This window comes from Haliotis cracherodii, unplaced genomic scaffold (assembly GCF_022045235.1).
Source record: "Haliotis cracherodii isolate W230 unplaced genomic scaffold, xgHalCrac1.p SCAF_4, whole genome shotgun sequence".
Taxonomy (NCBI): Eukaryota; Metazoa; Mollusca; class Gastropoda; order Lepetellida; family Haliotidae; genus Haliotis; species Haliotis cracherodii.
In genome coordinates this window covers 41,900,852-41,928,357 of record NW_027266297.1, presented here as the reverse complement: position 1 = coordinate 41,928,357, position 27,506 = coordinate 41,900,852, and the positions used below count along the sequence as shown (strand labels likewise).

General features: G+C 40.5%; 1 protein-coding gene across 1 annotated transcript in view; it reads left to right on the top strand.

Moving 5' to 3' along the window:
- LOC139480317 (laminin subunit alpha-like) overlaps window positions 1-27,506 on the top strand; it is a 100,065-nt gene that overhangs the window by 12,493 nt on the left and 60,066 nt on the right. The window contains exons 2-24 of the mRNA XM_071263370.1: window positions 6,068-6,304; window positions 6,823-6,993; window positions 7,630-7,843; window positions 8,592-8,710; window positions 9,285-9,375; window positions 11,783-11,879; window positions 12,525-12,700; window positions 13,491-13,628; window positions 13,988-14,125; window positions 14,415-14,549; window positions 14,893-15,030; window positions 15,529-15,705; window positions 16,148-16,306; window positions 17,084-17,183; window positions 17,575-17,731; window positions 17,905-18,174; window positions 18,468-18,562; window positions 22,430-22,595; window positions 23,241-23,401; window positions 24,251-24,365; window positions 25,053-25,135; window positions 26,086-26,230; window positions 26,812-26,941. Coding sequence (XP_071119471.1) covers window positions 6,068-6,304; window positions 6,823-6,993; window positions 7,630-7,843; window positions 8,592-8,710; window positions 9,285-9,375; window positions 11,783-11,879; window positions 12,525-12,700; window positions 13,491-13,628; window positions 13,988-14,125; window positions 14,415-14,549; window positions 14,893-15,030; window positions 15,529-15,705; window positions 16,148-16,306; window positions 17,084-17,183; window positions 17,575-17,731; window positions 17,905-18,174; window positions 18,468-18,562; window positions 22,430-22,595; window positions 23,241-23,401; window positions 24,251-24,365; window positions 25,053-25,135; window positions 26,086-26,230; window positions 26,812-26,941 — 3,412 coding nt within the window. The remainder of the gene's footprint in view (window positions 1-6,067; window positions 6,305-6,822; window positions 6,994-7,629; window positions 7,844-8,591; window positions 8,711-9,284; window positions 9,376-11,782; window positions 11,880-12,524; window positions 12,701-13,490; window positions 13,629-13,987; window positions 14,126-14,414; window positions 14,550-14,892; window positions 15,031-15,528; window positions 15,706-16,147; window positions 16,307-17,083; window positions 17,184-17,574; window positions 17,732-17,904; window positions 18,175-18,467; window positions 18,563-22,429; window positions 22,596-23,240; window positions 23,402-24,250; window positions 24,366-25,052; window positions 25,136-26,085; window positions 26,231-26,811; window positions 26,942-27,506) is intronic.

Below are 27,506 nucleotides of genomic sequence, written 5' to 3'. Positions count from 1 at the left end.
CAAGACACATAATGAAAGCAATTTTCTCATTTTCTATATTGTTTTTGTCAAAGCAGGAAATGCTTTTGAAGCTGCGGTAGAAAGGAAGGTTGTCAGTAAATGTTTAGCATTTGTCTCCTAACTGTGTCATGTTTGATGACCGAGTTATCTGAGCATGGGGATGGTTCTCCCTCTGTGCCATCATTACATGCATTACAGTCCTTTGTTATCTCCATCTCATTAAAATACTGCTGACATAGAAATTCTACTCATGACTGGTAGATTATTTATATAGTATTGTTCACAAATGTTTCGTACAAGTTCAGGACCTTTGACCAACACCACTGCCATACTGGGTACCTGTTCAGGAATGTTGGTAGCAGACAGTGTGCTTAGCTAATCCAAATTGATATACAGACTGACTTGCGCCCTTGTTCAGCTTAACAGTTTGATTTAGTGAGCACTACTTATTGGGCAACAATTACCCATGATATTTACCCTCGTCTAGCCACAAATTGCTCCTTTAGAAAGGCCCACATACTGGTGTTGCGGCCGCAGTTCACTCAGTGTAATCCTTGACCAGGGGTGGTGACCTTTCACAAGTGTGAAGAGGAAACCAGCTTTTGCAGACAAATGAAGTTACCATGTAATCTGCTTGTTAACTTGTCTTTTTTTTCAAACATCTGATTTATGCAGTTTACTCTTAAAATACTAGTTTCCACCACTATATTATAGTTGTTTACTTTATGTTCCACAGAATCCTTCTTTTTACTATTTTAAGCATGTTAAGTAAGTCTCTTGTATTGAAACAGGGATTTCGGAAATAATGTCAATTACCAATATCTTTGCCTGTGTCTATATCTTGCTAGGTGTACTATTGATGTAGAATATTTTGCAGTAACTGAAATTCAATTTAGCATTCTTTAGAAAAGAGCAACCACTAAGAAAAAGATAATTAACCCCCAACAGCATCATCCTGATAGAAGGAAGTCACTCAACCAGTTCATACATGTCAAAGAAGATCAGACATGGTTAGAATCCATGTTGATCTGTAACAGCTTCCAGTTGGTGACATCTAAGTGAACTTGACAAGTGATGATGAATTTTAATATACATATTATTATAGCTATTATTTTTAGCTGCTGAAAATGTAAAACCTTGTTAGCTATATTAACATTCTACATTCTTCTCAAGCACAATTTATTGATCATGTTGACCTGTTAAGTCAGCTATTACCAATACTTACTGTACTGGACAAAATGTGTTGTCATGAACTATATCAGTGCTGCATTGTTACAACATGAATATAAAAATATCAGACACATACACATATGATATATTTAATTTAGCGGAAATCATGAATATGTAGTAAGCATGGTGAAGACTTGGAATACAGTGATCCCTCGCTACAACACTACCTTTTGGGTCCAAATAATTTATTAGTGTCATAGAAGATCAGCGGTTTAACCGAGGTGGAGTTGTAGGGGTCGATGACGAACACAACAGTTCATGCTCTACTTACCTAATACAATCTTTCACTATTTATAATTATAAGAACTATAAGCATAGCACTTTCGTACAGCTGATTGCTATTGTAGAATGTATTTAATGTATGGAACAATTTTACCAGTCACAGTAGTGACTTCCCGTGCTACATATATAACTTTTGACGAGTCAAAGTACGTCATTTTTTATTAATGTATCCATTCTCTGTCAACTAAAGTTCATTTCAAGGTGTCAATAGCGGTAGTCTGACTGTGGTTGCTGTAAACAAAGTTGAGTTGTGCAATCTACCCATGACTTCATGATTTCGTCATAATAAATGTAAACAATATTGAATGAAATGTGATATATTTTATTAATATTATTAAACTACCATAAGATCAGATATACAATGAACAAGTTTTTATAACCAGATGGTATAATAATGGGATTATATTGCGTACTTCAGTCCGGATTTGTTGACTGGTATTTCTGGTGTTACAAACTTGCGTTGATCAGCTGGTAATGTTTTTTTGCGAAGGGGAAAAAACATTCTGTCGGTGTAAAACTTGAGTTTAGTAAAAATGTCAGCACATTTTGGGTGCCGTCATTACTGCTCACATATTGATGGGCACAGAAGTGAGGGAACATTGTATTTGGAAAGTTGAATAGTCAGTAACATGCTTGGATGGTTATTTTACGATTGAGAGCAAATCCAAGCGCTAGGACAAGTGATGCTCTTGAGACAAATTACATTAGAACAACCTAATGATTTTATCATATATTGATAGGACATTCTTATAAATCATTACAAATACTGCTTATCATTTGGAAGACAATCAGTCAGCATTTAGTCCTGCACCATGACGGTTGAATATCATCCCTCCGAGGCAAGGGTGTTAACTGACTATTGAAGTCGAGTTTCACCCGTGCCCAATTATAGCTGGAATTTCCAGGCACGATTGTTCCGCCACCAGTGACTATTACAAGTTACGTCACTTCTATGTCCCTCCTACGGACCAATCAGATTCCACCTCTCACATCACTTGCAATTGCTTCAAACAAATCAATGGCAGCGCCCAGTCAAGATGATGTGATTGATACTCAAGATCTTTTTGCGAAGTGCACCAAATCACTTGAGCACCTTGATTGGAAAACATGAAATGATTAGAAAATATCTGTCGACACACAGTTGGCGGTACACATGCTTTGCAAAACCTGCAGTTAACTGAAATCTGCATGTTGAAATCCATGTTGTTTACGAACCAGATCTTTAGTTCGTTACACGATTTTGATTGGACTATGCAAAGACTCGTTAGTCCAGCCAAATGGTAACTCCGGAATTCCAGTGTAGTTCGGAAAGGGGGGAAACTAGGCTTTTATGGTCAGTTAACGGCTCTGCCTTGGGAAGATGGTGGAATATAAGTATATTATGAAAACAGAACCATTCTACATTGATATTAAAGCAAGTCGAGACACCTCCATTTCACATATGAAATCAGCACCAGGAAAAAAATATTTTTTTAAAAATTTGTGATGCGAGAAATGTAAGGTGTTAAAAAGGATTTCATAGACTGTTAGTCTAGTCAACATTGTTTTGTTATTGATGATGAACCAGAAACCCTAATGTCATGATATTATTCACATGAAAAAGACATTGGCAAACACTTGGGAAATAACGTAGAAATCATGTAGAAAGTAAAGGCAGATCAATTCTTAAACATGCTGAATAAATGCTCTTCTTTAAGTTGGAGCAGTATGCATAAAAACTTTAGTATTTATGTTCCAGTTATCACTTATCAATGAAATAACTGCTTGTATTATCATGATTAAGTATGTTTGCTTTTCTGCGGTATGGAGTCTCTTTTGTGTCCATTCTGTTTTGTCAAGTGGGATCACAGTGTAGTGTGTGGGAAGCCTGACACTCATTGGCTGGCTGAACACACCTCAGTAGCTAGCTGCCACTATGAAGGCACTAGACAACTAACAGTACAACTGTAGGCCAAGTGTGTGAAGTGCCAGACATTCTACATGTACAACTATGTGTGAAGTGGCTGACACTCATTGACTGCCTCAGTAGCTGGTCATGAGCTGGCAACGCTGACTGCCACACAACTGATTATAGATGTGGACATGAACTGGCAATACTGACTGTCACACAACTGACACATCATTGGGAATTTGACAGTTTAGAAGTTAAGGATAGCACACACACAACATGTTTATTATGTAGTATATTTCTTGGAATCAACAGACCAAGTTGGCATCAAATAAGTGTTTGGCTAAACTTTACTTGATGTCTCTGGTGTGATAGAGAGTAAGAAGTCATGTAAAAAACATACAGTAACAACACTTGGTGTACTCTGCAGGATTTTAAAAATAAAAACATGATGTAAACATGGTTAACCAAAAAATGTATTTTGTTAATGAAACCCCAGTACCATTTTTACAATATACACAGTCCACACATAAGTATGGTGAATGCAAGAGTTAAGATCTCAGCAATTTAATGTCCCATATACTACATTGATGTCAAGCGTTATCAAGTAGGATAAAACGGTATTTGGATAAAAGGCATTGTACGTCTGTGAGCATTAGACACTGTCCTCCATTCCCAGGGATGAAGCAGTGGCCTTCCTACACTCAGTTTGACCAGCTAACATGGCTATAGGAAGAAGACAAGGAATCTATCCCATCTATGTCAAGCAACAGTCAATAATAAATGTCCTCCATAGTTAATCCTGTTAGCTGAGAGTTAGCCTCTATCAGTGACCAGCCTGGCTGAAATCGACCCATGTCAACTCCCCTTGCCACAAAGACAGGCCATTGTGTGACTCGCCTCACTAGCAGGGAGCAAACTGGCCCATGTCTGATGAACAAAGGCTGCTGGGCTTAATCTCTCTCCTCCACAAAGCCTGGTGACCCCTAGATAAGTGACCTTTCTTTGCAAAGGGGGTAGCAGGCTAATTGACTGAAAGGGTGGTCCCCCTTACACTTTGATAAGGATATCATCTTCAGGTGATGTACCCTGACTGCAGGTGTCCATTTCGTCAAGGTAGATAAGGGTGGAACCCCATCCAACACCTGATAAGTGAAATACCCAGGTTGAATGAACAATCTTTTCTTTCCACCCCATGGTGCTGCTGCAATGCTGTGAAACTGATTGACATTACACACTTAACATGCTGGGATCAAGCTAAGCAGATTAAGGTGTAACTGTCCATGACAGTTGTCATTCATGGTCTGATACTTGCTTCACACCCTACCCGCTATGAGTTACGTGTTTGGTAGAGGGGTGTACTCAAACATTCAGTAAATAAAATTCTCTACACCCTCCAACAAGCCTAATGACACAGATTTCACAACTGCCTAACATTTTGTTATTATTGAAAAGAAATGTGTAGAATTATATCCATCTCTTTGGCCAGTCATGATGTTATGTTGTCTGTCAAGAAGAGCCAGTGGCATATGAGGCGTATGAGGCAGCTAGATTGTAAATTGAGGAATGATAGTACTAAGGGAGAGACTTTATGGATGTCACCTTCTTTATTATGAGGAACACAACATTTTGGAGTTTATACTTACTCCTTCATCAGGTGAACGTTGTGTTCCTCATAACAAATAAGATAGCATCCATAAATTCTCTTCCTGATGTTTATTACTTCTAAATGCCCTTCAAAGAATTAATGATCTTTCTTTCTATGGATCAAACTAAACTCATCATGAAAATGTGGCACTTAAAAGAACAGACCTGTCAAAGCTTTTCACAACAAACTATTGAGCTGAAAGGCCAATAATGCAACAGTTGCCTTAACAGTCACTGAAGGAACTGGGTGCTAATCTATGTTGATATTTTGAAATTCTGTAATCAATTAAAGAAAAGTCAGGTGATCATGGTGATCTCATTTTGGGTTTTTTATGCTGCATTCCCATTTCCAATTTTTGCTCAATACCCATGAGTTATTTTTGGTAGAAAAGGAGGGAGCAATTTGCAAACATAAAGATTTATTTACACAAATTAAAATGTTTCACCAGCATTCATGTCACAGTGTGCCAAATGTCAATGGCGAACAATTACTCCAAGATTTAGACCTCCATGAGGTATTGATTGTAGCATTTTCAAATTGGATTTCACCTGAGTAATGAAGTCTGCGAATCAGTGGGAAGGACAAGGGAAGTATGGTTCCTTCCTGAAGAGAAAGGGGGCATGGGTGGCCCAGTCATCTAAATTTGCTTTGCAGAGTTTCGTCCAAGTAACATCATAGATACACCATGAAATCTAGGATCATTTGTTCTGTAATACTGTAAACCCTTTAAACTCATTCACTTACTCTTGAAAAGAAAGTTGGACACATACTAGTTATACACACTACTCACACTTTCCAATGTATCTTGTTTCTAGTGGGTGGGGTTAAGGGAGGTAGGAACTAAAGTTTGGTTTCAATTTGTGAAATTATCATCTTTAACATGTAACACTTTTGTATAGCACTGATAGCTCTCTCCCTTTTACAATTGTATCTAACTTACATTGGACCAGCATGTCATTGAAGGGAAAATACATGGTTTATATGTTGACAATATTCAGAGAATGTGTTTCCCATTTCAGGAGTTCCATGTCGCCTATGTGTTCATCAAAATGGCCAACTCCCCCAGGCCGGGAGTCTGGGTTCTGGAGAGATCCACAGATTTTGGCACCACTTACCAACCGTGGCAGTATTTTGCTGATTCCCCAAGTGACTGTCTCAAGTTCTTCCACACCCCTGCCAACACCAGCATTGGACGTGACAATCAAATTCTCTGCACAACTGAATTCTCCAAGGTCGTTCCTCTTGAGAATGGAGAGGTAATGTCACCACACTGTTTAGCCATGGCTTCCTTTTATGCACTATGTTCAGACACGGCAGGACTGACACCAGGTTGTATTCATAAGTAGTCACGAATGGGTGTACACACATGTAATGCAGTGTAATATTTTTATTTCATTCACCATAATGATATTGCGCTTGAATAATGTTATGTCAGGTAAGATACACAGTGGTCAAGAAATCTGAAGAACAGAAGCTTTAATTTGGTAGTGGAGTATGATTGATACTTCAAATTAATCAGTACTGGACTTATTACGGCCCTGTGTCATGCATGTACTGAGAAGACAAAGAAGTAATTCTGTAACCAAGCCAATCAGCCCGTTTCAAGGTGGTCAGAGTTCATTGACATGGCCCTTTGGTGCCATGAAATGTATTTCTAGATGATTAGTGCAACAGATACCCAGGGTTGATGACCAATTTGAAAGAATTTCTCTTTTATTTATTTGATTTTATGACTGTACAAGTTTTCTGGTAACTGCATGGTTCTGTTTTACAGATTGTGGTTTCGCTTGTTAATGGGAGACCCAATGCCCAGAACTTCTCTTATGCGTATGACCTCCAGGAGTGGACGAAGGCTACTAACATCCGAATGAGGCTAATCCGCACCAAAACCCTTCTTGGCCATCTGATGGCTGTAGCCAGACGGGATCCTACAGTCACAAGGAGGGTAGGCTGGAGCTTATTGCAGCAATATGTCATCTATTCATTGGAGTGCTTGGATACATTTTTTAAGTCACAATATCTTAAACTAATATGTTAAAATTTCAGATTCTATTTACCATTTGAACTTGGAAATTAGCTCTTTGAACATGTAGTATTTTCATTGTAATTACCATTAATATATTTGATATATCTAACATGTTGAAAGCTTAATAACTACAAATGATGAAGTATTAAGTGTATATGATGAGTTATCACTTTAGCTTTGGCCATTGTAGATAAAATTGGAAAAAGATGCTCTTAATTTTATGCCTTGCTGTTCTCCCTTACAGACAGAAAGTACCACATAGCCAATAAATATCAAATGTGTTTCGTTATCACACATGGTTTTCTCACTTGATCATGTTGATAGATTAGTGAGTTTTCTCACTGAGTGCCAGTTCCTTGTTATCAAATCAAAACCAGTGTCTTGACACAACAGTTTCCTTTTCCATTATCGCAGATGTTGTCTATTATTGTTATTAACCTTGCATGTTTTAATCTCCACTCCAGCTTCAAGTCAGTCCAATAGTTAACAAGTTTCTTTTCTGTTCTAATCTGGAGCATGTTATACATGATTAAACCAAGATCCAACTCTTTCCAGTACTACTATAGTATCAAGGACATCTCCATCGGAGGCCGATGTGTATGCAATGGTCATGCCAACACGTGTGACCGCCCGGACCAAAACGATGCCAACAAGCTCCTCTGCAACTGTGTGCACAACACATGTGGAGATCAGTGCGAGTATTGCTGTCCAGGCTTTGTGCAGAAAAAGTGGCAGCGTGCTTTAGCAGATCTGCGCTTTGAGTGTGAACGTAAGTTTAACAGTAAAATTAATGCAATATATTGAGGTGAAATGGTAAATTGGCTCAACCTGTAATGTGTCCTCCTGAATTACACACAAGATTGTAACATGGTGAAAACTTGTAATCAATGTGATGAGCCTCATTCACCATGTTATCAAACTCGACAAATACTGAGAAACACATATAACATTATCAGTTACAAGTTTCCCTGTAGGGCAGGTGTGCTTTACAAGTACTGCTTCAGTCTGTAATTTTAGCCACTAGTCTGAAATGTGGTTCTAGTAAAATTTCTTCTGGCCTAGTAACTGTGGTAAGGTCAGTTTCATTTAATGATTTAGTCCATATGCTAGGAATATAAGAAAATAATGTGAAAATAACATCAAAATACGAGTCTAGGCTAGTAGACAAGCATGTTATGACCGGACTGAGGTAAAGTTTAATTTATTATTGTTGTTGTTCAGTGAAAGCTGTATATATTCTAGACCAATCAACGTGGCATCATGTCAGATGAGGTTGGGAAATCACTTTTATATGTTATACTGGTAAAAGTGTTGTAAGTATCTTTACTTTTGTCATCTTTATGTTATATGGTGTGGCTGAGAGGGTAGATTACCAGACTGTCCTGTGAAAGGTTTAGGTTTCTGTCCATGACAGTCATAAATCTCCTGCAAGTTGTGCAAGAAATCAGTCTGAATGATACATGATATGCAGGTGAAAGCATTGCTGTTTGTTCACCTGCTTCTTGTTGTCCTTGCAGCATGCCAGTGTTACGGCCACAGTAACGAGTGTGTGTACAATGAGGAGGTGGACCGACTGCGGCAGAGTATTGATATCCATGGCAGCTATGAGGGCGGTGGCGTCTGCCAGAACTGCAGGGTGGGTGGTTGAAGAAAATTCAAAGTAACAAACACTTTGATCATGATGATTTGTGAAAACCATTCCTGTGTTCATACAAATGGTGCTGACCATTGCTGAGTTCATACATGTATAATTTTTTAATGTGAAGTTTACGCGATATACGGCTTTCCATCGGACGAGATGTCGGTCACATGACCGGGAAACTGAAGTTCATAAGTGTATGAAGGACACATTTTGATGTTCATCCGTTCTTCATAAGACTTTTCTCTTGAAATGACGCAAACACTGATGGACTACTTCCACATTCCTGGGAAAATCCCTGGAAATTCCATAGCACAATTAAATGCAATACCAAAAGCGGGTAACCAGGCAGGGTCGGGTAATAGGGTGTCGGTGGTAAATTTGGACTCGCCCGAGCCCTAGTGCTGACCATTGCTGTGTTCATACAAATGGTGCTGACCACTGCATGCTTGCATATCTATTTAGTGCTTTCAAGATTATCATGGATTTATATAAACCTACTGGCATAATAATTTGCCTTTTCCCCTGTACATAAGATTTCATAAACATGACATGATGTTTAACTCTGCAGGACAACACGATGGGCAACAACTGTGAGCAGTGCACTCCTGGCTTCTTCCGCCCTTACGGAGTGCCCCGCAATGAAACAAATGCTTGTCGTGGTGAGTAACACCTGCACCTGTAGCTAGAACCTTGCTGAGTAGCCATACACACACCTGAGCTAGAACCTTGCTGAGTAGCCATACACACACCTGTAGCTAGAACCTTGCTGAGTAGCCGTACACACACCTACACCTGTATCTAGAACCTTGCTGTGTAGCCGTACACACACCTACACCTGTATCTAGAACCTTGCTGAGTAGCCATACACACACCTGAGCTAGAACCTTGCTGAGTAGCCATACACACACCTGTAGCTAGAACCTTGCTGAGTAGCCGTACACACACCTACACCTGTATCTAGAACCTTGCTGTGTAGCCGTACACACACCTGTAACTAGACCTTGCTGAGTAGCCGTACACACACCTACACCTGTATCTAGAACCTTGCTGTGTAGCCGTACACACACCTACACCTGTATCTAGAACCTTGCTGAGTAGCCATACACACACCTGTAACTAGACCTTGCTGAGTAGCCGTACACACACCTACACCTGTATCTAGAACCTTGCTGAGTAGCCGTACACACACCTGTAACTAGACCTTGCTGAGTAGCCGTACACACACCTACACCTGTATCTAGAACCTTGCTGAGTAGCCGTACACACACCTGTAACTAGACCTTGCTGAGTAGCCGTACACACACCTACACCTGTATCTAGAACCTTGCTGTGTAGCCGTACACACACCTACACCTGTATCTAGAACCTTGCTGAGTAGCCGTACACACACCTACACCTGTATCTAGAACCTTGCTGAGTAGCCGTACACACACCTACACCTGTAACTAGACCTTGCTGAGTAGCCGTACACACACCTACACCTGTATCTAGAACCTTGCTGTGTAGCCGTACACACACCTACACCTGTATCTAGAACCTTGCTGAGTAGCCGTACACACACCTACACCTGTATCTAGAACCTTGCTGAGTAGCCGTACACACACCTACACCTGTATCTAGAACCTTGCTGAGTAGCCGTACACACACCTACACCTGTATCTAGAACCTTGCTGAGTAGCCGTACACACACCTACACCTGTATCTAGAACCTTGCTGTGTAGCCGTACACACACCTACACCTGTATCTAGAACCTTGCTGAGTAGCCGTACACACACCTACACCTGTATCTAGAACCTTGCTGAGTAGCCGTACACACACCTACACCTGTATCTAGAACCTTGCTGAGTAGCCATACACACACCTGTAACTAGACCTTGCTGAGTAGCCGTACACACACCTACACCTGTATCTAGAACCTTGCTGTGTAGCCGTACACACACCTACACCTGTAGCTAGAACCTTGCTGTGTAGCCGTACACACACCTGTAACTAGACCTTGCTGAGTAGCCGTACACACACCTACACCTGTATCTAGAACCTTGCTGTGTAGCCATACACACACCTGTAACTAGACCTTGCTGAGTAGCCGTACACACACCTACACCTGTATCTAGAACCTTGCTGTGTAGCCGTACACACACCTGTAACTAGACCTTGCTGAGTAGCCGTACACACACCTACACCTGTATCTAGAACCTTGCTGTGTAGCCATACACACACCTGTAACTAGAACCTTGCTGTGTAGCCGTACACACACCTGTAACTAGACCTTGCTGAGTAGCCGTACACACACGTGCACCTGTAGCTTGAACCTTGCTGTGTAGCCGTACACACACCTGTAACTAGAACCTTGCTGAGTAGCCGTACACACACCTGTAGCTGGAACCTTGCTGAGTAGCCATACACACACCTGCAGCTGTAACGAGAACCTTGCTGAGTAGCCGTACACACACCTGTAGCTGTAACGAGAACCTTGCTGAGTAGCTGTACACACACCTGCACCTGTAGCTAGAACCTTGCTGAGTAGCCGTACACACACCTGTAGCTGTAACGAGAACCTTGCTGAGTAGCCCTACACACACCTGTAGCTGTAGCTGGAACCTTGCTGAGTAGCCGTACACACACCTGCAACTAGAACCTTGCTGAGTAGCCATACACACACCTGTAACTGTAACTAGAACCTTGCTGAGTAGCCGTACACACACCTGCAACTAGAACCTTGCTGAGTAGCCGTACACACACCTGCAGCTGTAACGAGAACCTTGCTGATGCTCACCACTTTTAGAATCGTGTTATTCTGGACAATTAAGCTTTCATAAAATCAGATTATCAACAGCAGATTTCTACACAAGCAAAACTTGACTGTGAGGTGTCCTGAGGTAAACCTATTCACTGACAATGCTTACACTGTTGTGACTGTACACTAACTTTTGTTTTATGATTTCAATGTATGTTTATACAAGTCCTAAGATGAGTTTTAACCATAGGATTATTTTTTGTTGGTGGCTCTTATGTTAATTGTGTATGATGAATGGATGCAGTAACAATATTGTATTTCTTTACAGCTTGTCAGTGTGACCTACGTGTATCTACAGGAGAGTGTGAGGAGGGATCTGGCAGGTGTTTGTGCCGGACTGAGTACACAGGCGAGCTCTGTGACAGGTAGGAGGGGTTGAACCCTATTCATTGCTTAGAGGGTGAATGGGTTGTCCAAGTTGTCAGAGTCACCGCAATTAGCAGGTGCTAGAAACCTATGATTGTTGGTTCGATTCCCAGATTTGGCCTGATTATATTTCTTGTGTTTGTTAGTGCCATACCTGTGGGTTTCAACTTGGCTGTTAAGGTCTGAGACCTTCATTGCCTCAAGCTTTCCTCCTGCATCCAGCTGACTCAGTGTGACATCATTGAAATAGTGTAGCTGCATAAAACATTTGACAGTGTTAAGAAAATACATTTATCAAGGTTATAGCTGTCTTGATCTTGCAGAAAGCACAGACTATTGAGATGATATGGTGATAGTGCTCATGTTGAAGATCATATTCTTCATGTTCATAGTTCTCACAGCTGGGGGCTTATGCATAATCGTGTAGTTAAAGTGGTCACTCGTCACGCTGAAGGCCCAGGTTCAATTCCCCACATAGGTACTACATTTAAAGCCCATTTTTTGGTGTCCTCAGCTATGATATTGTAAAAGCGGCATAAAACTGTACTCTTTCTCATAGTTGGCCCCATTACTTTAAAACAAGCTCTCACTGGAATTGCTTATGAAGATGATGCTTTACAATGTTGAAATTTCTTATAATTCAGATGCAGTGTGGGCTACTATGGTTACCCTTCTTGCATCCCGTGTGACTGTGACTTCAATGGTACAGAGGGCTCTATCTGTACTGTACAGAGTGGAAGCTGCCCCTGCAAACCCAACTTTGACGGACAGAAGTGTGACATGTGTGCACTGGGGTACTATAACTTCCCGACATGCCAGCGTAAGTGCTGTAACTGTTATTATCAGTACATCTGATGGTGAGTTACAATAGATCCCAACAACCTATGCTGGTTGTAAGAGGCAACCAAGTGGATTGGGCGGTCAGGCTCGGTGACTTGGTTGATTACGTGTCATTGTCCCCTGATGGGGTACACATATCAGAACATGGTTATTCAGAATGTTGAAGCCCGTGTCATTTTGAAAAGTAAAAGTGAAATAATAGTTTGAACACTCTAAAATGTTAATGTTGACCAACCTTAAATATTTTGTGTATAGGTTTCATTCAAACTTTAAATTACTTTTGGAGTTTTTATGCCAACTTGCAAGAGCTTTGTGAGAACTGTGCATCATACATGGCTGTTCTTTCGTGGAAACTGAAATAGCAACCAATCAGGTCTTAGAGAACAGGTGACATCACTTGAGTCAATCGATATTTTACAATATCAAGCTTGAATCTACATCAAAATGTCGTAAACTGCAAAAGTTGTTATTCATAAAGTTTTGATCAGCAATGTTGTCTTAACAGTTCTGAAATTGGTTATGCAACGATACTTTGATTTGGTTCACAGGGACCCGAAAGATTAGTATTACAAAAAATATGCTAATGTCTGCAAATGTTCCATTTGGAACAGTCTGTTGTCAGTTTATAGTAACAACCTTGTTTGTCACACAGAGTTTGACAAAACATCCAATCCATCGGATAAGCTGTTGGGTCAACCTCCTGGTCCAACAGTGTCAGTGACCCCAGACAGAGACAGCACATCTCAGTTAATGTAGGTTGTGTTTTGCAGCCTGTGTGTGTAACAGCATCGGCTCCCCCACCACCACGTGTGACATCAGCAACGGGCAGTGTCAGTGTACCCAGAACTACGGCAGCAGGGACTGCAGCATGTGTGCAGATGGCTACTTCAACTTCCCCAACTGTGACTGTAAGTTGTCAATAGCTGGATAGCTTTTCTTTCAAAGTGTGGGTGTTTTCTTATAACCCAGACATGTTCAGATCCAATTGTCAATGTGAAGTTAATGGCAGAAAAAGGAGTACAAATTTGAACTTACGAAAATATTGCCTTAAGGTGTGATAGGTATAATAGGTTGAAAATGAATACCTTGTCCTTGTGAAGGATATCGATCACCTTTGTGTACTGGTACATGGAAATTTATTATCCTGCGTAAGGTTCAGTCAGTGACTCTGGTGTTGCAAATGTATTACCAGTGAAGTGAGGTGTATGAGACTGCTGGGCGCAGGTGCTTGTATATATCGTTGATAGGGTGTGTGTTGCTCCTCCAGATTGTAACTGCGACCCCCAGGGAACGAAAGGTGAGATCTGTGACAAGCAGCTTGGAGACTGCTTCTGTAAACCAAACTTCTCCGGCCTACAGTGTGACAGGTGTACCCCCGGTTACTTCAGCTACCCCGACTGTAGAGGTGAGTCCTATGCAGAAAGACAACAGTTTATTTAAACTAAATTTTAAAGGTGAAAGATAACATCAAAACTGTGATATGTGGCCTTCATTACGATACATGAAACACAACAAATAGACATGATGATACCAAATTCATCCAAATGTGTTTTTCAGTTATTCATTCTATTGAACCCAAATCTGCAACGTTTGTAGATGACCTTTCCGAATGTCATAAATTGCTTGTAGGGCTTGGTATATGAGGAAAATGGTCATGATATAAGAGAAGCACTTCCATGTCCACTTTCTTCCAGAGTGTGCCTGTGCTGACATCGGATCCATCAGCCCAATCTGTGCAGACAGTGGCCAATGTCGCTGTAGATCCAACTTTGGAGGTTACAAGTGTGACCGCTGTGCACCAGGCTTCTACCGATACCCTGACTGTGTCCGTGAGTACATGACTACTTTATTCTTTGGAGGCATAGACAGGGGCACTGTGACTTAACTTTCCTGTTTAGAATAAAGACCTGAAGATTTGCTAAGCTGTGATCAAACAAAGAAATAATTGATAGCAATAGAAACCTTGCTACATTTAATGTGAGCAAGCTCAGGAATGAATATATTCTCATCAAGATAAGGCAGGGGCACAGTTGACCCATTCATCTAAAGTGCCACAATTTGCTGTGCAGGGTTGCGCCTCACACATGTATCATAGAAAATCTCAAGACATCCTCCAGAAGACAGTAACCTGACAAATTATGAGATGCATACTTCACTGTTCTCCTCCCCTAGCCTGCAACTGTGACCTATATGGGTCCCTGGCGCGGACGTGTGACCAGACAACAGGCCAGTGTTCGTGCAGACGCAACTTCCAGGGGCTCATGTGTGACAAGTGTCAGGAGGGCCTCTACAACTACCCGTACTGTGAAGGTGAGCTACGTAACATGTTGATGGACCACTTCATGGCATTATGCGTAATTGCTTCAGGGTTTTCAGACATGAAATAGCTGACCATTACAAATATCAGGTAAATATCGCTGTATATTACACAACCATTTAGCTTCACTTCACTTGTTTTTTTCTTATACAAGTGAATATGGAATCTAATATCCAGTACTTTTTTGTTATTATTCTTATTCTGTTGAACTTTCATTTTTAGAACCTTATGAATCTCATTAATGAAAACAGATCACAACACAATCTTCCGAGCTGACTCTTCTGTTATGAATATAAACAGTAGGAGTTTAGGTGAAAAAATTACACAAGTCTTGCTATTTTATTAGCTTTCTAAATTTCTTGTAATATGGCTATAATAAAATCATGATGTTATTTGTATTGGTGTTAAACATATGAACATAGTTCTTGTGGCCTTTTGTGGATGCCATTAATAGGTTCAGTTATAAATATGAGTGTATGATGTGTGAGTAGAGTGCAACTGCAACCCTGCTGGAGCAAAGGAGATCCCTGGCTATCCCCTTGGGGGCTGTGGAACGGTCACCAAAGGGCAGCTGTGTGAGTGCAAGGACGAGGTGATGGGGCGCATCTGTGACACCTGTAACCCTGGCTACTGGAACCTCAACAGGAACAACCCAAGTGGATGTGAAGGTACAGTTGGTTGAAAATCTTGGATTGAAACTTCCCTATTTTATGCAGCAGTTAGGAAAGTATGAAGTGACATGGGGTGTATTTTAACTGGTATGAAATGTTGTATTATGCTGCTCACAATGTAAGGAATGTTTTGAAACAAATACTGCAGAAGAGCAAACATCTATCTGTTGTCAGGAGAAAAAAATGCAGCCTCTTTGAAAGTTAGAAAAACATGTTATCTCTGAAATAATATTTTTAGGACAATGAATTGTGAATGTATCAAGGATTTGTTTTCATTTAAGAGAGACTGCCAAATATGTAAGGAGGGAGAATACTTTCCTGTCTATTTCGTCACTGCAGCCCTTTTGGAATTTATGTAACTGTGACAATCTCATACAGATTATGACTCAAAAGATATTTAAAATATATATGCAAACATTGTTGGCATGATGTATTGCAGAGTGCAAGTGTTTCCGGCCCGGCACGCTGGGTGCAATCAATGTGTGCGACACCAACACGGGACAGTGTATGTGCAAGCCAGACACTGGGGGACAGAACTGTGACCAGTGTCTTGATGGCTACTTTGGTCTCATGGAGGGAAATCCGTTTGGTTGCCAAGGTAAGTTCACATCATTTTACTAATACACAGAAAACATTGATCGTCCCTCCAAATTATAGTGTAGGTAATTTACATACTGATTAATGTTCTGATTTGTTGTTATTGTGAAGTTTGCAGATTATTATTCCCCCCTTCGTATAATGCAGGGGAATATAGTTGACGTCTCGTCTGTCTGTCCATTGTCTGTTGTCTGTAATCATTTCGTTTCTGGAGCATTAATCGAAAAACATTCAATATGTTTAAAAAACAAATTGGCAGATATATGAAACAGATCCTGAAGTGTTACATTTTGCTATTTAGGAATTTAAAAAAGATAAAGAAATTCCATGGGAAAAAGTTTGACTTTGACTCTGTTCATCTGGTGTGTACCTGACATGGAAATACAAAGATCCGAATCCCAATTCCATGGTGTTGTTTTGATAGCTCAATAACTACTCTTGTACACAGACAGACAGATTAGATAGAAATTCTCTCATCAAGTTGGACAAAAAGTAACAGCCAGATGATTTGTTCTTTTGTATTTGTGGGGTCCGGGAGGATTTGTCATCTTATGATAACTCTTGTGTGTATTTGTAATATGTCGTAGATAGCAGTGAAATAAAAACAGGAGGTACCCTAAATTTAGCTGTTGGTAAAGAAAGTGAAAACATTAGCTACCCAGAGTTGTGTTTGTACTTACAATATGGGACAGTGGAGATCCTAAGTATAGTTCTCAACCTCAGAACTTGTTATAGTACTTATATCAAATCATATACATCCTTTGACCTCTTCCTTCAGACTGCAACTGTGATGTTGGAGGCTCCATCACAACATCCTGCAACAAGAACAATGGACAGTGTGTTTGCAAACCCAGAGTTGCAGGACAGAAATGTGATTTGTATGTACCCAAACAATTTTTCAATCAGTAATCATTGACAGTTGTTTTTCCATCACAAAATTACCCATCTGGTATAACATTTTCAACTGAACCCGTCTGCAACCTTATCCACTAATCTAAATTCTGAGTCTATTAAAATTTGTTTCAGGAGTTGATTATGATAACCCATATTATAGGAGTGAAATATATTGTATCAGATGTGAAAGTTTTTGTCTTCAGCAAAGGAAGGTACCATGTTTTCATGGGTATCATGACTCATGATCCTGTGGGTGCAATTGTAGCAATTAGTAGCATGATTTCTGCAGGGCAGTTTATGTATTCATTGTTTAATAGTATTGGAGTTGTATGCTAGAAGGAGACACATTTGTGGAGTTGTGTCATGTACTTTCAGGCCGATAGAGTCCCACTTCTACCCCGACCTGCACCAGTATAAGTATGAGATTGAGGATGGCACAACGCCAGAGGGTGCTCAGATCCGTTACGGCTACGATGAGAGGATCTTCCCGGGCTATTCCTGGAGGGGATATGCCATTCTTATTGACATCCAGGCAAGTCTATTGATTTGATATACATTGACAGGAACTGGACAGTTTGGGTCAGATGATAACTTATAAAAGTAGTCTATATTCTTTGAAGTTTATGATTTTGTTAAAATATGTACTCAAACGCCAGACATTTCAATGGAAGATGAGCATTACCGATAGCCTTGTCGTCTTTACAGCCAGAGGTTGTGCTGGACATATACATCAACAAGCCCAGCCTGTACCAGATAATCTACCGCTACATAAACCGCAATGACAACACGGTCAAGGGGGAGGTAACTCTCTCACCAGACATCTCCACCGACATTGAGCAGTCCAGTGAGATTGTGTTGCTGCCCAACCGTGACCCTGCCTTCAGCAAGGTTGGCAGCACAGCAACGGGCTCTACCTTTGTGTTGAACCCTGGGAGGTGGAGGATCTCCACCAAAGTCCCAGACAGTGTATTCTTGGTGAGCATCGTTACATACCAGACTTATCAATTACTGATATTTCATTGTGTCCTTTTTATGATTACTTTTGAAAACTTGTTTCAAAACAGTTGTTATATAAGAGTATTATTGGTTGCAATATTTTCAGCACTGATTAGGTTGCAGTTTAATTTTATTGTGACATTACAGTCTACAATTTTAAGAGAGGATAATGTCTTCAAGAAAGTTATTTTTGGTCAGGGTTTGACTATCATGAAATCTTGAAAGCAACAAGGCTATAGAATTCTGTTGCAAGAAAGTCATGTTTATTTCAGGACTACTTTGTGCTGATACCACAAGGCTACTATGAGGCCAGTGTTCTACAGAAAAGGATTATTCAACCTTGTACTGTCCCTGGAGACCAAGGCCCGTAAGTTGTACCTCACCCTTTCTGTCGAAAGTATGGAGCAGTTCTCTGTGCATCCCACTCCACAAACCTGTGATAGTGGGTTCAAATCCTGGTTCTTCACCCATATTAAGTTTCAAGGTTTGTCAGCACCAGACCTGTGCTTGTGTGTTTCACTTAAAGCCCCACCCTGACTATAAATAGCCCGCAAGGTGGCGGTGTTTCAGTTTCGAACAATGACTGACAATGTAAACACAACCGAGTGTCGGGAGAGGTTTTTTGAAAACCATACGGGAACAAGATCACCATTGACCGTCAAACTTCGTATCAACTTGAATAACAAACCATGGATACAAAAAATGGCTCCATATCAAGATATAAGTAAATAAATTTTCTGTAGTTTTATCATAAAAAATCGAATCGATCGTGTTTGGCGTCTGCATCAATCACAGTGGGCGGAGCTTAATTACGTTAGCGCTATAAATAGCAAAGCACATGGTCATGTGTACATGTGACACATTTAATGCATTTGTGGTCAAAGTGTATTGTGTTGTATATTTTTACGGCAGAACATCAGTTTCGGTTAATGTAACAGTAACGATACTTAAATACGAAATTGACGACGCGATTCTTTCAGTTCTATCCGAAAATTACAGATACTTGTTTAGTTTTGGTCATTTGCATTCAACAGTTAGATTTGTGCCACACAATAATCAGTTTATATTCATAAAACGTAAATTATTACAGATTTTTCAACTAGTGTTTAGGAAGGGGCCTAACTTGAAGCACCAGAAGTTACGCCAATATTCCTCAACTTGACTACAATAGATGAATATGTCACGTGTATCAAAATAACAATGCACATAAGCAACTGGTAAATAAGTAACGAAATATATTTGATGATTTGACCTATAGAAGGCGTATCCAGATAATATTGTACTTACGATAAACGAAAACTCCAATACACATATTCCAAGACAACTTTAATTATGAATTTCCTTCACTTTCACAGAATTTTCACACAAAAAAACTGAGTTTGATCATTAGATCCACACTTGTCCCATGTATTTTTGTTCGGGGTATTTGGATACACTTTGCGCACAAGTTTTAAATACAATCTGGGATCCCTTTCCCGTTTTGTCCACACCAATCCTTCATCTGCTCAGAGACCATATAATATTATATGGTCTCTGATCTGCTGCAACGTTTAATTCCGTTTCTTCAAGTCCAAGTATCTACGATCTCTCCAAACACTTCGTCCAGAAGCAATGTGCTCGAATCGACGAATTTCTGCAACATGCTGGCCGCACCATTCCTTAACTGCGATTGCCTGTGCCGTGTCACGCATGGTTGACAAAAGAAGTGCGAACATACATATTCGGCTTCATCTGGTTCCACAATGAAATCTAGCTGTGACACTGATTCACTAATCCCAAGAATCGTCACTGAATTTATCAAAGTTTCTGTTGCCCTTACAAGGGCGGGAAGAGAGGCGCCATCTTGTCGATTCGAGTTGTGAATCGGAATGATGTCATCTTGAACTGGAACTTTCTCCACGATAAAGTCACCAATGTCATAATCGAAATGACATAAGGCTCCCTGATTATCTCGAACAATTCTTCGTCAACGTAGGCTTCACATGAAAATCTTCTGTTGCTCATATTGAAGACAAGCGAAATTGCAAAGATCTTCACAGTTGTAAGCAGCAACTCGATGCGCTCATGGGGCGTGGTTGCTAGGAGATCGCGTGGTCAGAAATGCGAAAATAGAAAGTTTTAGAAAGTAATAAAAGAAATACCCAGTGCAATGAAAAAGTACCATCTACGGGATATTTTTTAATTATAATATTCACGAAAAAAATAATATTTTCTAAAAATGCAAAATAATTTATTAATTTATCCCAAGGTCGTAACCCTGATCACATGGTGGAAGAAATCTTTGCGATGACGCCATGAATGAGGCCGTGTGTATTACATTGTTGAATTCAACTGCCCAGGAAGATTTGTTGAGGCACTGACATTATGACAGATGCTCGTAATGGATGGAGAGAAAAATGTATCTGAGAGAAACATTGTTGCTTTGAGCTTCGAGACAAAACACGACTGCCAAAGTAGCAAGCGACCTGAATGTAAGCTTGATGAAAGTAATGATGAAACCCATTTTCACGCACATGACAGAACTAATGTGAACAAATATTTATCTGAACATCGTTTCGAAGTCTGTGAGGCTGTCCGTATTTGAATATATTTATCTCCATTCCGACGTGAAATAATATAATGTCTTCGTGTCTCAATTTTGCTGCGGCAGTGGAAAATTGCCCACCGATCTAATAAAAGAAATACTTCTACATCTACAACTGCACCGTCATAAAACCAGGTCAACTTTATCTTTGTTCCGTTGTTTATTAAAAATTCGTTTCCGAAGCAAAGCGAATCGATCTACATCATAAATTAATTCATAGACTTGATTCTAGTATCAAGTGTTTTTTTAAAATGTCATAACATTACTTACACAATTATTAAAAGGCATTTTTTGATAAGTCATATATTTTATTTCGTCCGCCCGCTCTCTGATTAGTTGAGGCTTGAGGGGAGAAACACATACAAACAATATAGATGGCCTTATGCAAATGACACTTGGCATGCCAATCAAAAGGGATCTGGGTCACTCGGACCCGCCAAGTTTCACGGATCGAGTTACTTCGGCATGAGGAGCTTCATCGGACAAGTTAGACTTTGTCAAAATACATTGCTACTGGGCAATGAAAAAACGACAAGAAACTACTTTGATCAATTGAAAATATTTTTGACCAGGTTTTTTTACACGATCGTTGTCATCCAGATGAGGCAAGATGAACACAACGAAGAAAAACATTGTTGAAATCACCGATTGCCGTATATATTGTGAGAAATGCTATTTATAAACTGCAGATATACCGTACACCACAGGATAACGATTGGTGCCCCAACATATATTATGTTTCTTGTTCATTTACACTGCTCATATGCATTACGACAAACATATTTCGTTCTAGTCTAGAAATCTAGAACTATAATTTGTGTGTTGGATAAATCGTGGACATTCACACGGTATCATTTTATGAAGATGTGAATACGACATGGCAAGTAAGTTTTGAAACCAAAGATGAACGCGTTTGTTGAAAAGTCTTGGAATCGTTTGTTAGATATTTATATTACCATTAAAACTTACGTCCTTGTTGTCAAACGGCCCACGTGGGTGGGTGTTTACATGACGTCACCCGTTTACGCATTAACCAATGAAATCTATGTGTTTATGATGACGTCATATTGACCTGTCAGATCACTTGTATAAGCTCCGCCCACTAGAGTGCGGTAGTTACTACCGCAGATGGGGCTTTAAGTGGTAAACGTCTGAGACCTGCATCGCTTAGAGCTTTCATCATGAAGCTGACTTTATGTGATGTGACTGGAATATTGTTGAGAGTGGCTTTAAACACAACTCTCTGACTCACTGTTGGAAGTTAGTCATTCCTAGGTGGAGGACCCTGCCTTTGGTCATTCTGATGTAGAATTGGTCCTTTGACCCATGCTTGTTGTAAGAAGCAACTACAACACATTGTGTGATGAGGCTCTGTGGCTCGATTGCTTGCATGTCATCATGCCCCAATGATGTTGATAGTTACGCATGTTTTCAGTCACTGCTTTGTCTGGCTCAAACTCAACTATGTACAGTGATATAGCTGGAATATTGCCGTTGACAGCAGAGTAAAACTATAATGTTGTCAGGTTGATCTGGTCTGTTTGTGGACTTCAGATGTTGTGTTATGCTATTGCAGCCAGCATGTTATTTTGTAAACACCTTGTAGTGCATTGCTTGCATAACCCCAAACACTGTTTGTTACCCTTGCAGCTGCCTGCACTACCAGTACCCAGACATATCCTGGTACCCCACTGTGCGAGGTGAGGATGGCTATGTCATCGAGGACCAACAGAGGGTCAGTGTGAGTCTGTATCCTGATGGTGATGTAGTGGATGAACTTGGAACCACAGGCATGGCACACTTGAATGCCAACCAGGTAAGCTGTAAGATGGTGACACAATATTTGTTCATTTGTCCCATGCTTAAAGATGCCTTGAATGTTTAAAATCACCCACCCTATTTATAGTGCCTTATGCTGGCTTAAGAATTGTGCTAGAAATTCAGCAGGCTAAATGTTAACTAACAAATTGGTATGTCAAAGGCCATGGCTACTCTCCCTTTGTTGTAGAAAAAGTGATCCTAAATATTGATGTTTATATAAAAAGTACAGAAGGGATGACCAGGGGACAGTGGAACAATCTTGACTGAGTTTATGAGGATGGCTGACCTCAGTGTTTTCACAATAGTACTCCGTTTACATCATTGTAAGAGAGATCATATCTTTACAAAAGTCATAATTCCTTTTTTAATACCTTACCTCTATTATATCATGGTCATAAATTCCTGTTTTGGCTGTCATCACACTATATAATCTTTTAGATTTTCAACAGACATTTTCTTCACTGTCAACTTCTCTAATAGTTTTGAGGTAACCCTATCCTCAGGTTTAATGCAACAGTGCATGTCGTTAAAGTACAAACAAGTTCACCAAACTCTGACCAATCCACACGGTTGTGGCAGTGGAGATTTGTTGTGATGTCACCTCCATGTTGTACTGAACTATAACCTGTTGCCATGGCAGACCTTCTTCTACCTTGACCTTGTGATCCCGGACCCAGGGGACTATGTGCTGGTCTTCAACTACCACAACCCACAGGGGCTGGTGCAGAACCTGGACGTGGACGTGGCCTCCGAGGCCGGCCGAAGCAAGGCCAAACTCAGACTCAACGAATGCATGTACAGGTGAGGGGTGATCAGCATTTTGCGCTGAGGGATTAGGACAGCCTTGAAGCAAAATATTAATCGAAGATTCTTTACATCAAGGGATCTGGACTGTCAATGACATCTGTACAATTGAGACAAGAAGCACATTTAAATGTCCTTATTATTTACCCTTCAATCTTGTCAAATGTAATACAGTATACTCTGTTTATAACGAACACCCTTATAACTGACGTATATGATGAACTGTTGTCTTGGTCCTGTCCATCTGCTGTATATATACTGAATATGTGCTTTGTGCATTATCAACAAAACAATAGGATTCATGAAAATATTTATGAATAACATTGGCAATTATTAGGGGCTACTCGGTTGTTAAATACAAAGACATACCCGCGGGTATGAATGAAAAGGTAAGGGTCGTGCCGACCTGAGTGAATGAATGCTAGTTACCCTGAGGGTAATGAACAAGTCCTGAGACCGTGCCGGCCCTGGGCTGTAAATTTGGAAGAAAGGTTCTTTGGGGGCCACAAGCCATTCCTATGCAGTATACAGGGCATGGAATGACTTGTGAAGCCCAAATGAGGTTGTGTGCAACTGAGAGCCCCCAATTTACATTTTAATAGAACTAGGGTTATAACGATTGTTATAACCGTAGTTAACTGTATGTTCAAATGTGGCATCACTCAAGGAACCAGACATTTCAAGTATTTGAAATTCACAGAAAATGATCTTGCATGAGACATTAGAATGTATCAAAGAATTCTTCAACATCTCATTGATGGTACATTTTGACATCTTTGAGTTTCTATCCAAGTATCTAGTATGGTTGTTACCTTGATGATGATGGCGGCTCTGTATTTCTTCCAGCTCCCTGTGTCGCCAGGTGCTGAACGATGAGTTGGGCATGGTAGCTGTCTTCAATATCAGCACAGGCTACGTTTCACTCACCATCCGGGGCGATGACAATGTTGAGGCAGCCATTGTAAGTACTTTCAGTGCAATAGCAGTTTACTGTGTACACCTTTGACTTGTCTAATCTTAACAGCGTTATGTTTAGGGTTGGCACAGTTAACTCGGTTTCTTGGGTCGGGTGGGTCCTGAGCAGGACCCAGGTTCCCACAGGACTACCCGGTTTCCCACAGGACTACCCAGACCCATAGTTAGTCACGTGACATTGTTTTAACGACAAAAACAATATAACTCCATGGTTACACAACAAGTCGCTAATACTTGTATTTCTTTCTGTCTTTGTCTTTTCTTTTTTTTGAGGTTTGATAAAGCTTCAGTCAACTTCAGTGCATGCATGATCATATAATTTTATGTGTGTATGTGAATAGTTTTTTCCAGGGCTCCGCTAAAGCAACTCCAAATTGGATATTTTGAGCTCAATTCATGGGAACGGCTAAGTGGTAGGGTCGGGAACCCGGGTAGTAAATGTGGACTCCTCCCACTCCTAGTTGTGTTCCATCTTCTCGTATGTAATGTCTGTCAACTTGAGTGTTTTCTAAGTTTGATGATCTTCATTTACTGCAGATTCATGATGTTCTGTTAGAAGAAGGGATTGTTGCAGGACCACTATTAAGTTGGATTAAGGTGCATTAGCTGATGTAAAGAAGAGGACAGGGAATATAAGAAGGAAACTTTATGATATATGTTTTATGTATTTCAGGAGTCAGTTGTTGCTATTCCCTATGGTCAGTGGTCAACCAACTACATCAGACCCAGGATCATCTGCATCAAAGTCAATGGAGTGTATGTATGCTTTGCCATGTATCATCTGCATCCAAGTCAATGGAGTGTATGTATACTATGCCATGTATCATCTGCATCCAAGTCAATGGAGTGTATGTATACTATGCCATGTATCATCTGCATCCAAGTCAATGGAGTGTATGTATACTATGCCATGTATCATCTGCATCCAAGTCAATGGAGTGTATGTATACTATGCCATGTATCATCTGCATCCAAGTCAATGGAGTGTATGTATGTATGCCATGTATCATCTGCATCCAAGTCAATGGAGTGTATGTATACTATGCCATGTATCATCTGCAGTTTTGTATATCAAAAGGCCTTTGAGTCGACTGTATTCCTTCAGACTTCAATTGTAGAAGAATTCAACTAAAAATCATCCAAATCACTGTGTGTGTGGATTCTACATCAGGGAACACTTGCACCAAACGGTCTTAGCACTAAGGCTATTGTAAGCCTGTGTTAAAGTATGGGAGTTAAGATCATCTTAGAGCTAAGATTGCTTTGTGCAAGTGGGCCCTAGAGGAATCCCCAGTACCTCATAGTAGCCAAGTAAAATTGGCATTGAATGATCAGACTTTATGACCTGACTGATTGTGTGACATCACACTGGTGCTGTGGTTTGATGCTTGTGCTTTCAATGACTGGTTTGCCTGGTCCAAATGTGATATAGCTGGAATATTGTTGACTGCAGTGTTAAACATTGACTCGCTACCTGCACTGTTTGAAGTTGTCTTGAATAAAGACATTTTGTTGTAGCTGTAGGAGACGTTTTCAGAACTGATTTCTCTTGCACACATGGGCTGGGGTGTAATTGTTTTGGTTACCAAATGGTAATGTCAGTTTGATAGTGTAAGTAAGTGTAGTGGTCATCTGGTGTTGCTGGCTTAGTTAGGTCTGTGGACCTTCTACAAATACAATCTGTACAAACATACTCCTCCTTCCAGGTGTATCCCCTCAACATATTCATCACCTGTTGGATCATTCCGTGTAGATTTTGAACAGTCTCCTAACCAAGATAGACTTGCCACAGAACTCCCATATAATATGCAGGATCCCAATGTTGGACTTGTCAAGCTCAACTCTACAAGTGTGAGTATCTTAATGTGTCTATGTACAGTAGAACATGGATATAACAAACTACAAGAGACTGGAGAAATCAGTTCGTTATATAGGTCCATTATATATTTTTTTCTGTTGGAAACATCTGCCATCTTGGCTAAAACAAAACACAATACACATACACTTTTCCTCCTGCATCTACCGGTGATTCACTTAAAAAGTTTGTTTTACAGACAAGATTAGTCCAATTACATGGACAGGTAAGAGTAACATAATGCAAGTTTAACAAGGATGAATCTTCACCAGTGATTGTGTTGATTCGCCGCGATTGTGTTGATACGCCTCTGATTGCATACAATTGTCAGTAACACTTCATTGAGATTTGTCAGTTCGCTATACATGTCACTAATTAGTGGTAGATGGGCTTGTCGGTGATCAGATATCAGTTCGCTATAAATCTTTTGCACTTCATTATGGTGAGAACTTATTTCTTGTACATGAATGTAAGTTACACACATAGACAGTTTCATCGAACAGTTTTCCTTTGATTTCTCATGCTTACATTTTCAATTAAGAAGACAAACATTCATTGTTTTTGCTTTATGTTGCAGACCACTGTTGAGATTGAGGGTCAGATAGACAATCCCAACCAGCATGTGTTTGTTGTACACTTCTACATGCCCTCAGAGGTTGGCCTCACCATCCCCGTCACAATCACTGCCGGCGACAGACAGGTCATAGGTGAGTCGAGAGGTCATTGTCAACATCAGGTCCACTGACATGCAGGTCATAGGTGTGTCCAGAGGTCCCTGTCACCATTACGACTGGCGACAGACAGGTCATAAGGGAGTCTAGAGGTCCCCCTCACCATTATGACTGGTGACAGACAGGTCATAGGTGAGTCTAGAGGTCACCGTCGACATCACGACTGGCAACAGACAGGTCATATGTGAGTCTAGAGGTCCCTGTCGACATCACGGCTTGCGACAGACAGGTCATAGGTGAGTCTAGAGGTCACCGTCGACATCACGACTGGCAACAGACAGGTCATAAGGGAGTCTAGAGGTCCCCCTCACCATTATGACTGGTGACAGACAGGTCATAGGTGAGTCTAGAGGTCACCGTCGACATCACGACTGGCAACAGACAGGTCATATGTGAGTCTAGAGGTCCCTGTCGACATCACGGCTTGCGACAGACAGGTCATAGGTGAGTCTAGAGGTCACCGTCGACATCACGACTGGCAACAGACAGGTCATATGTGAGTCTAGAGGTCCCTGTCGACATCACGGCTTGCGACAGACAG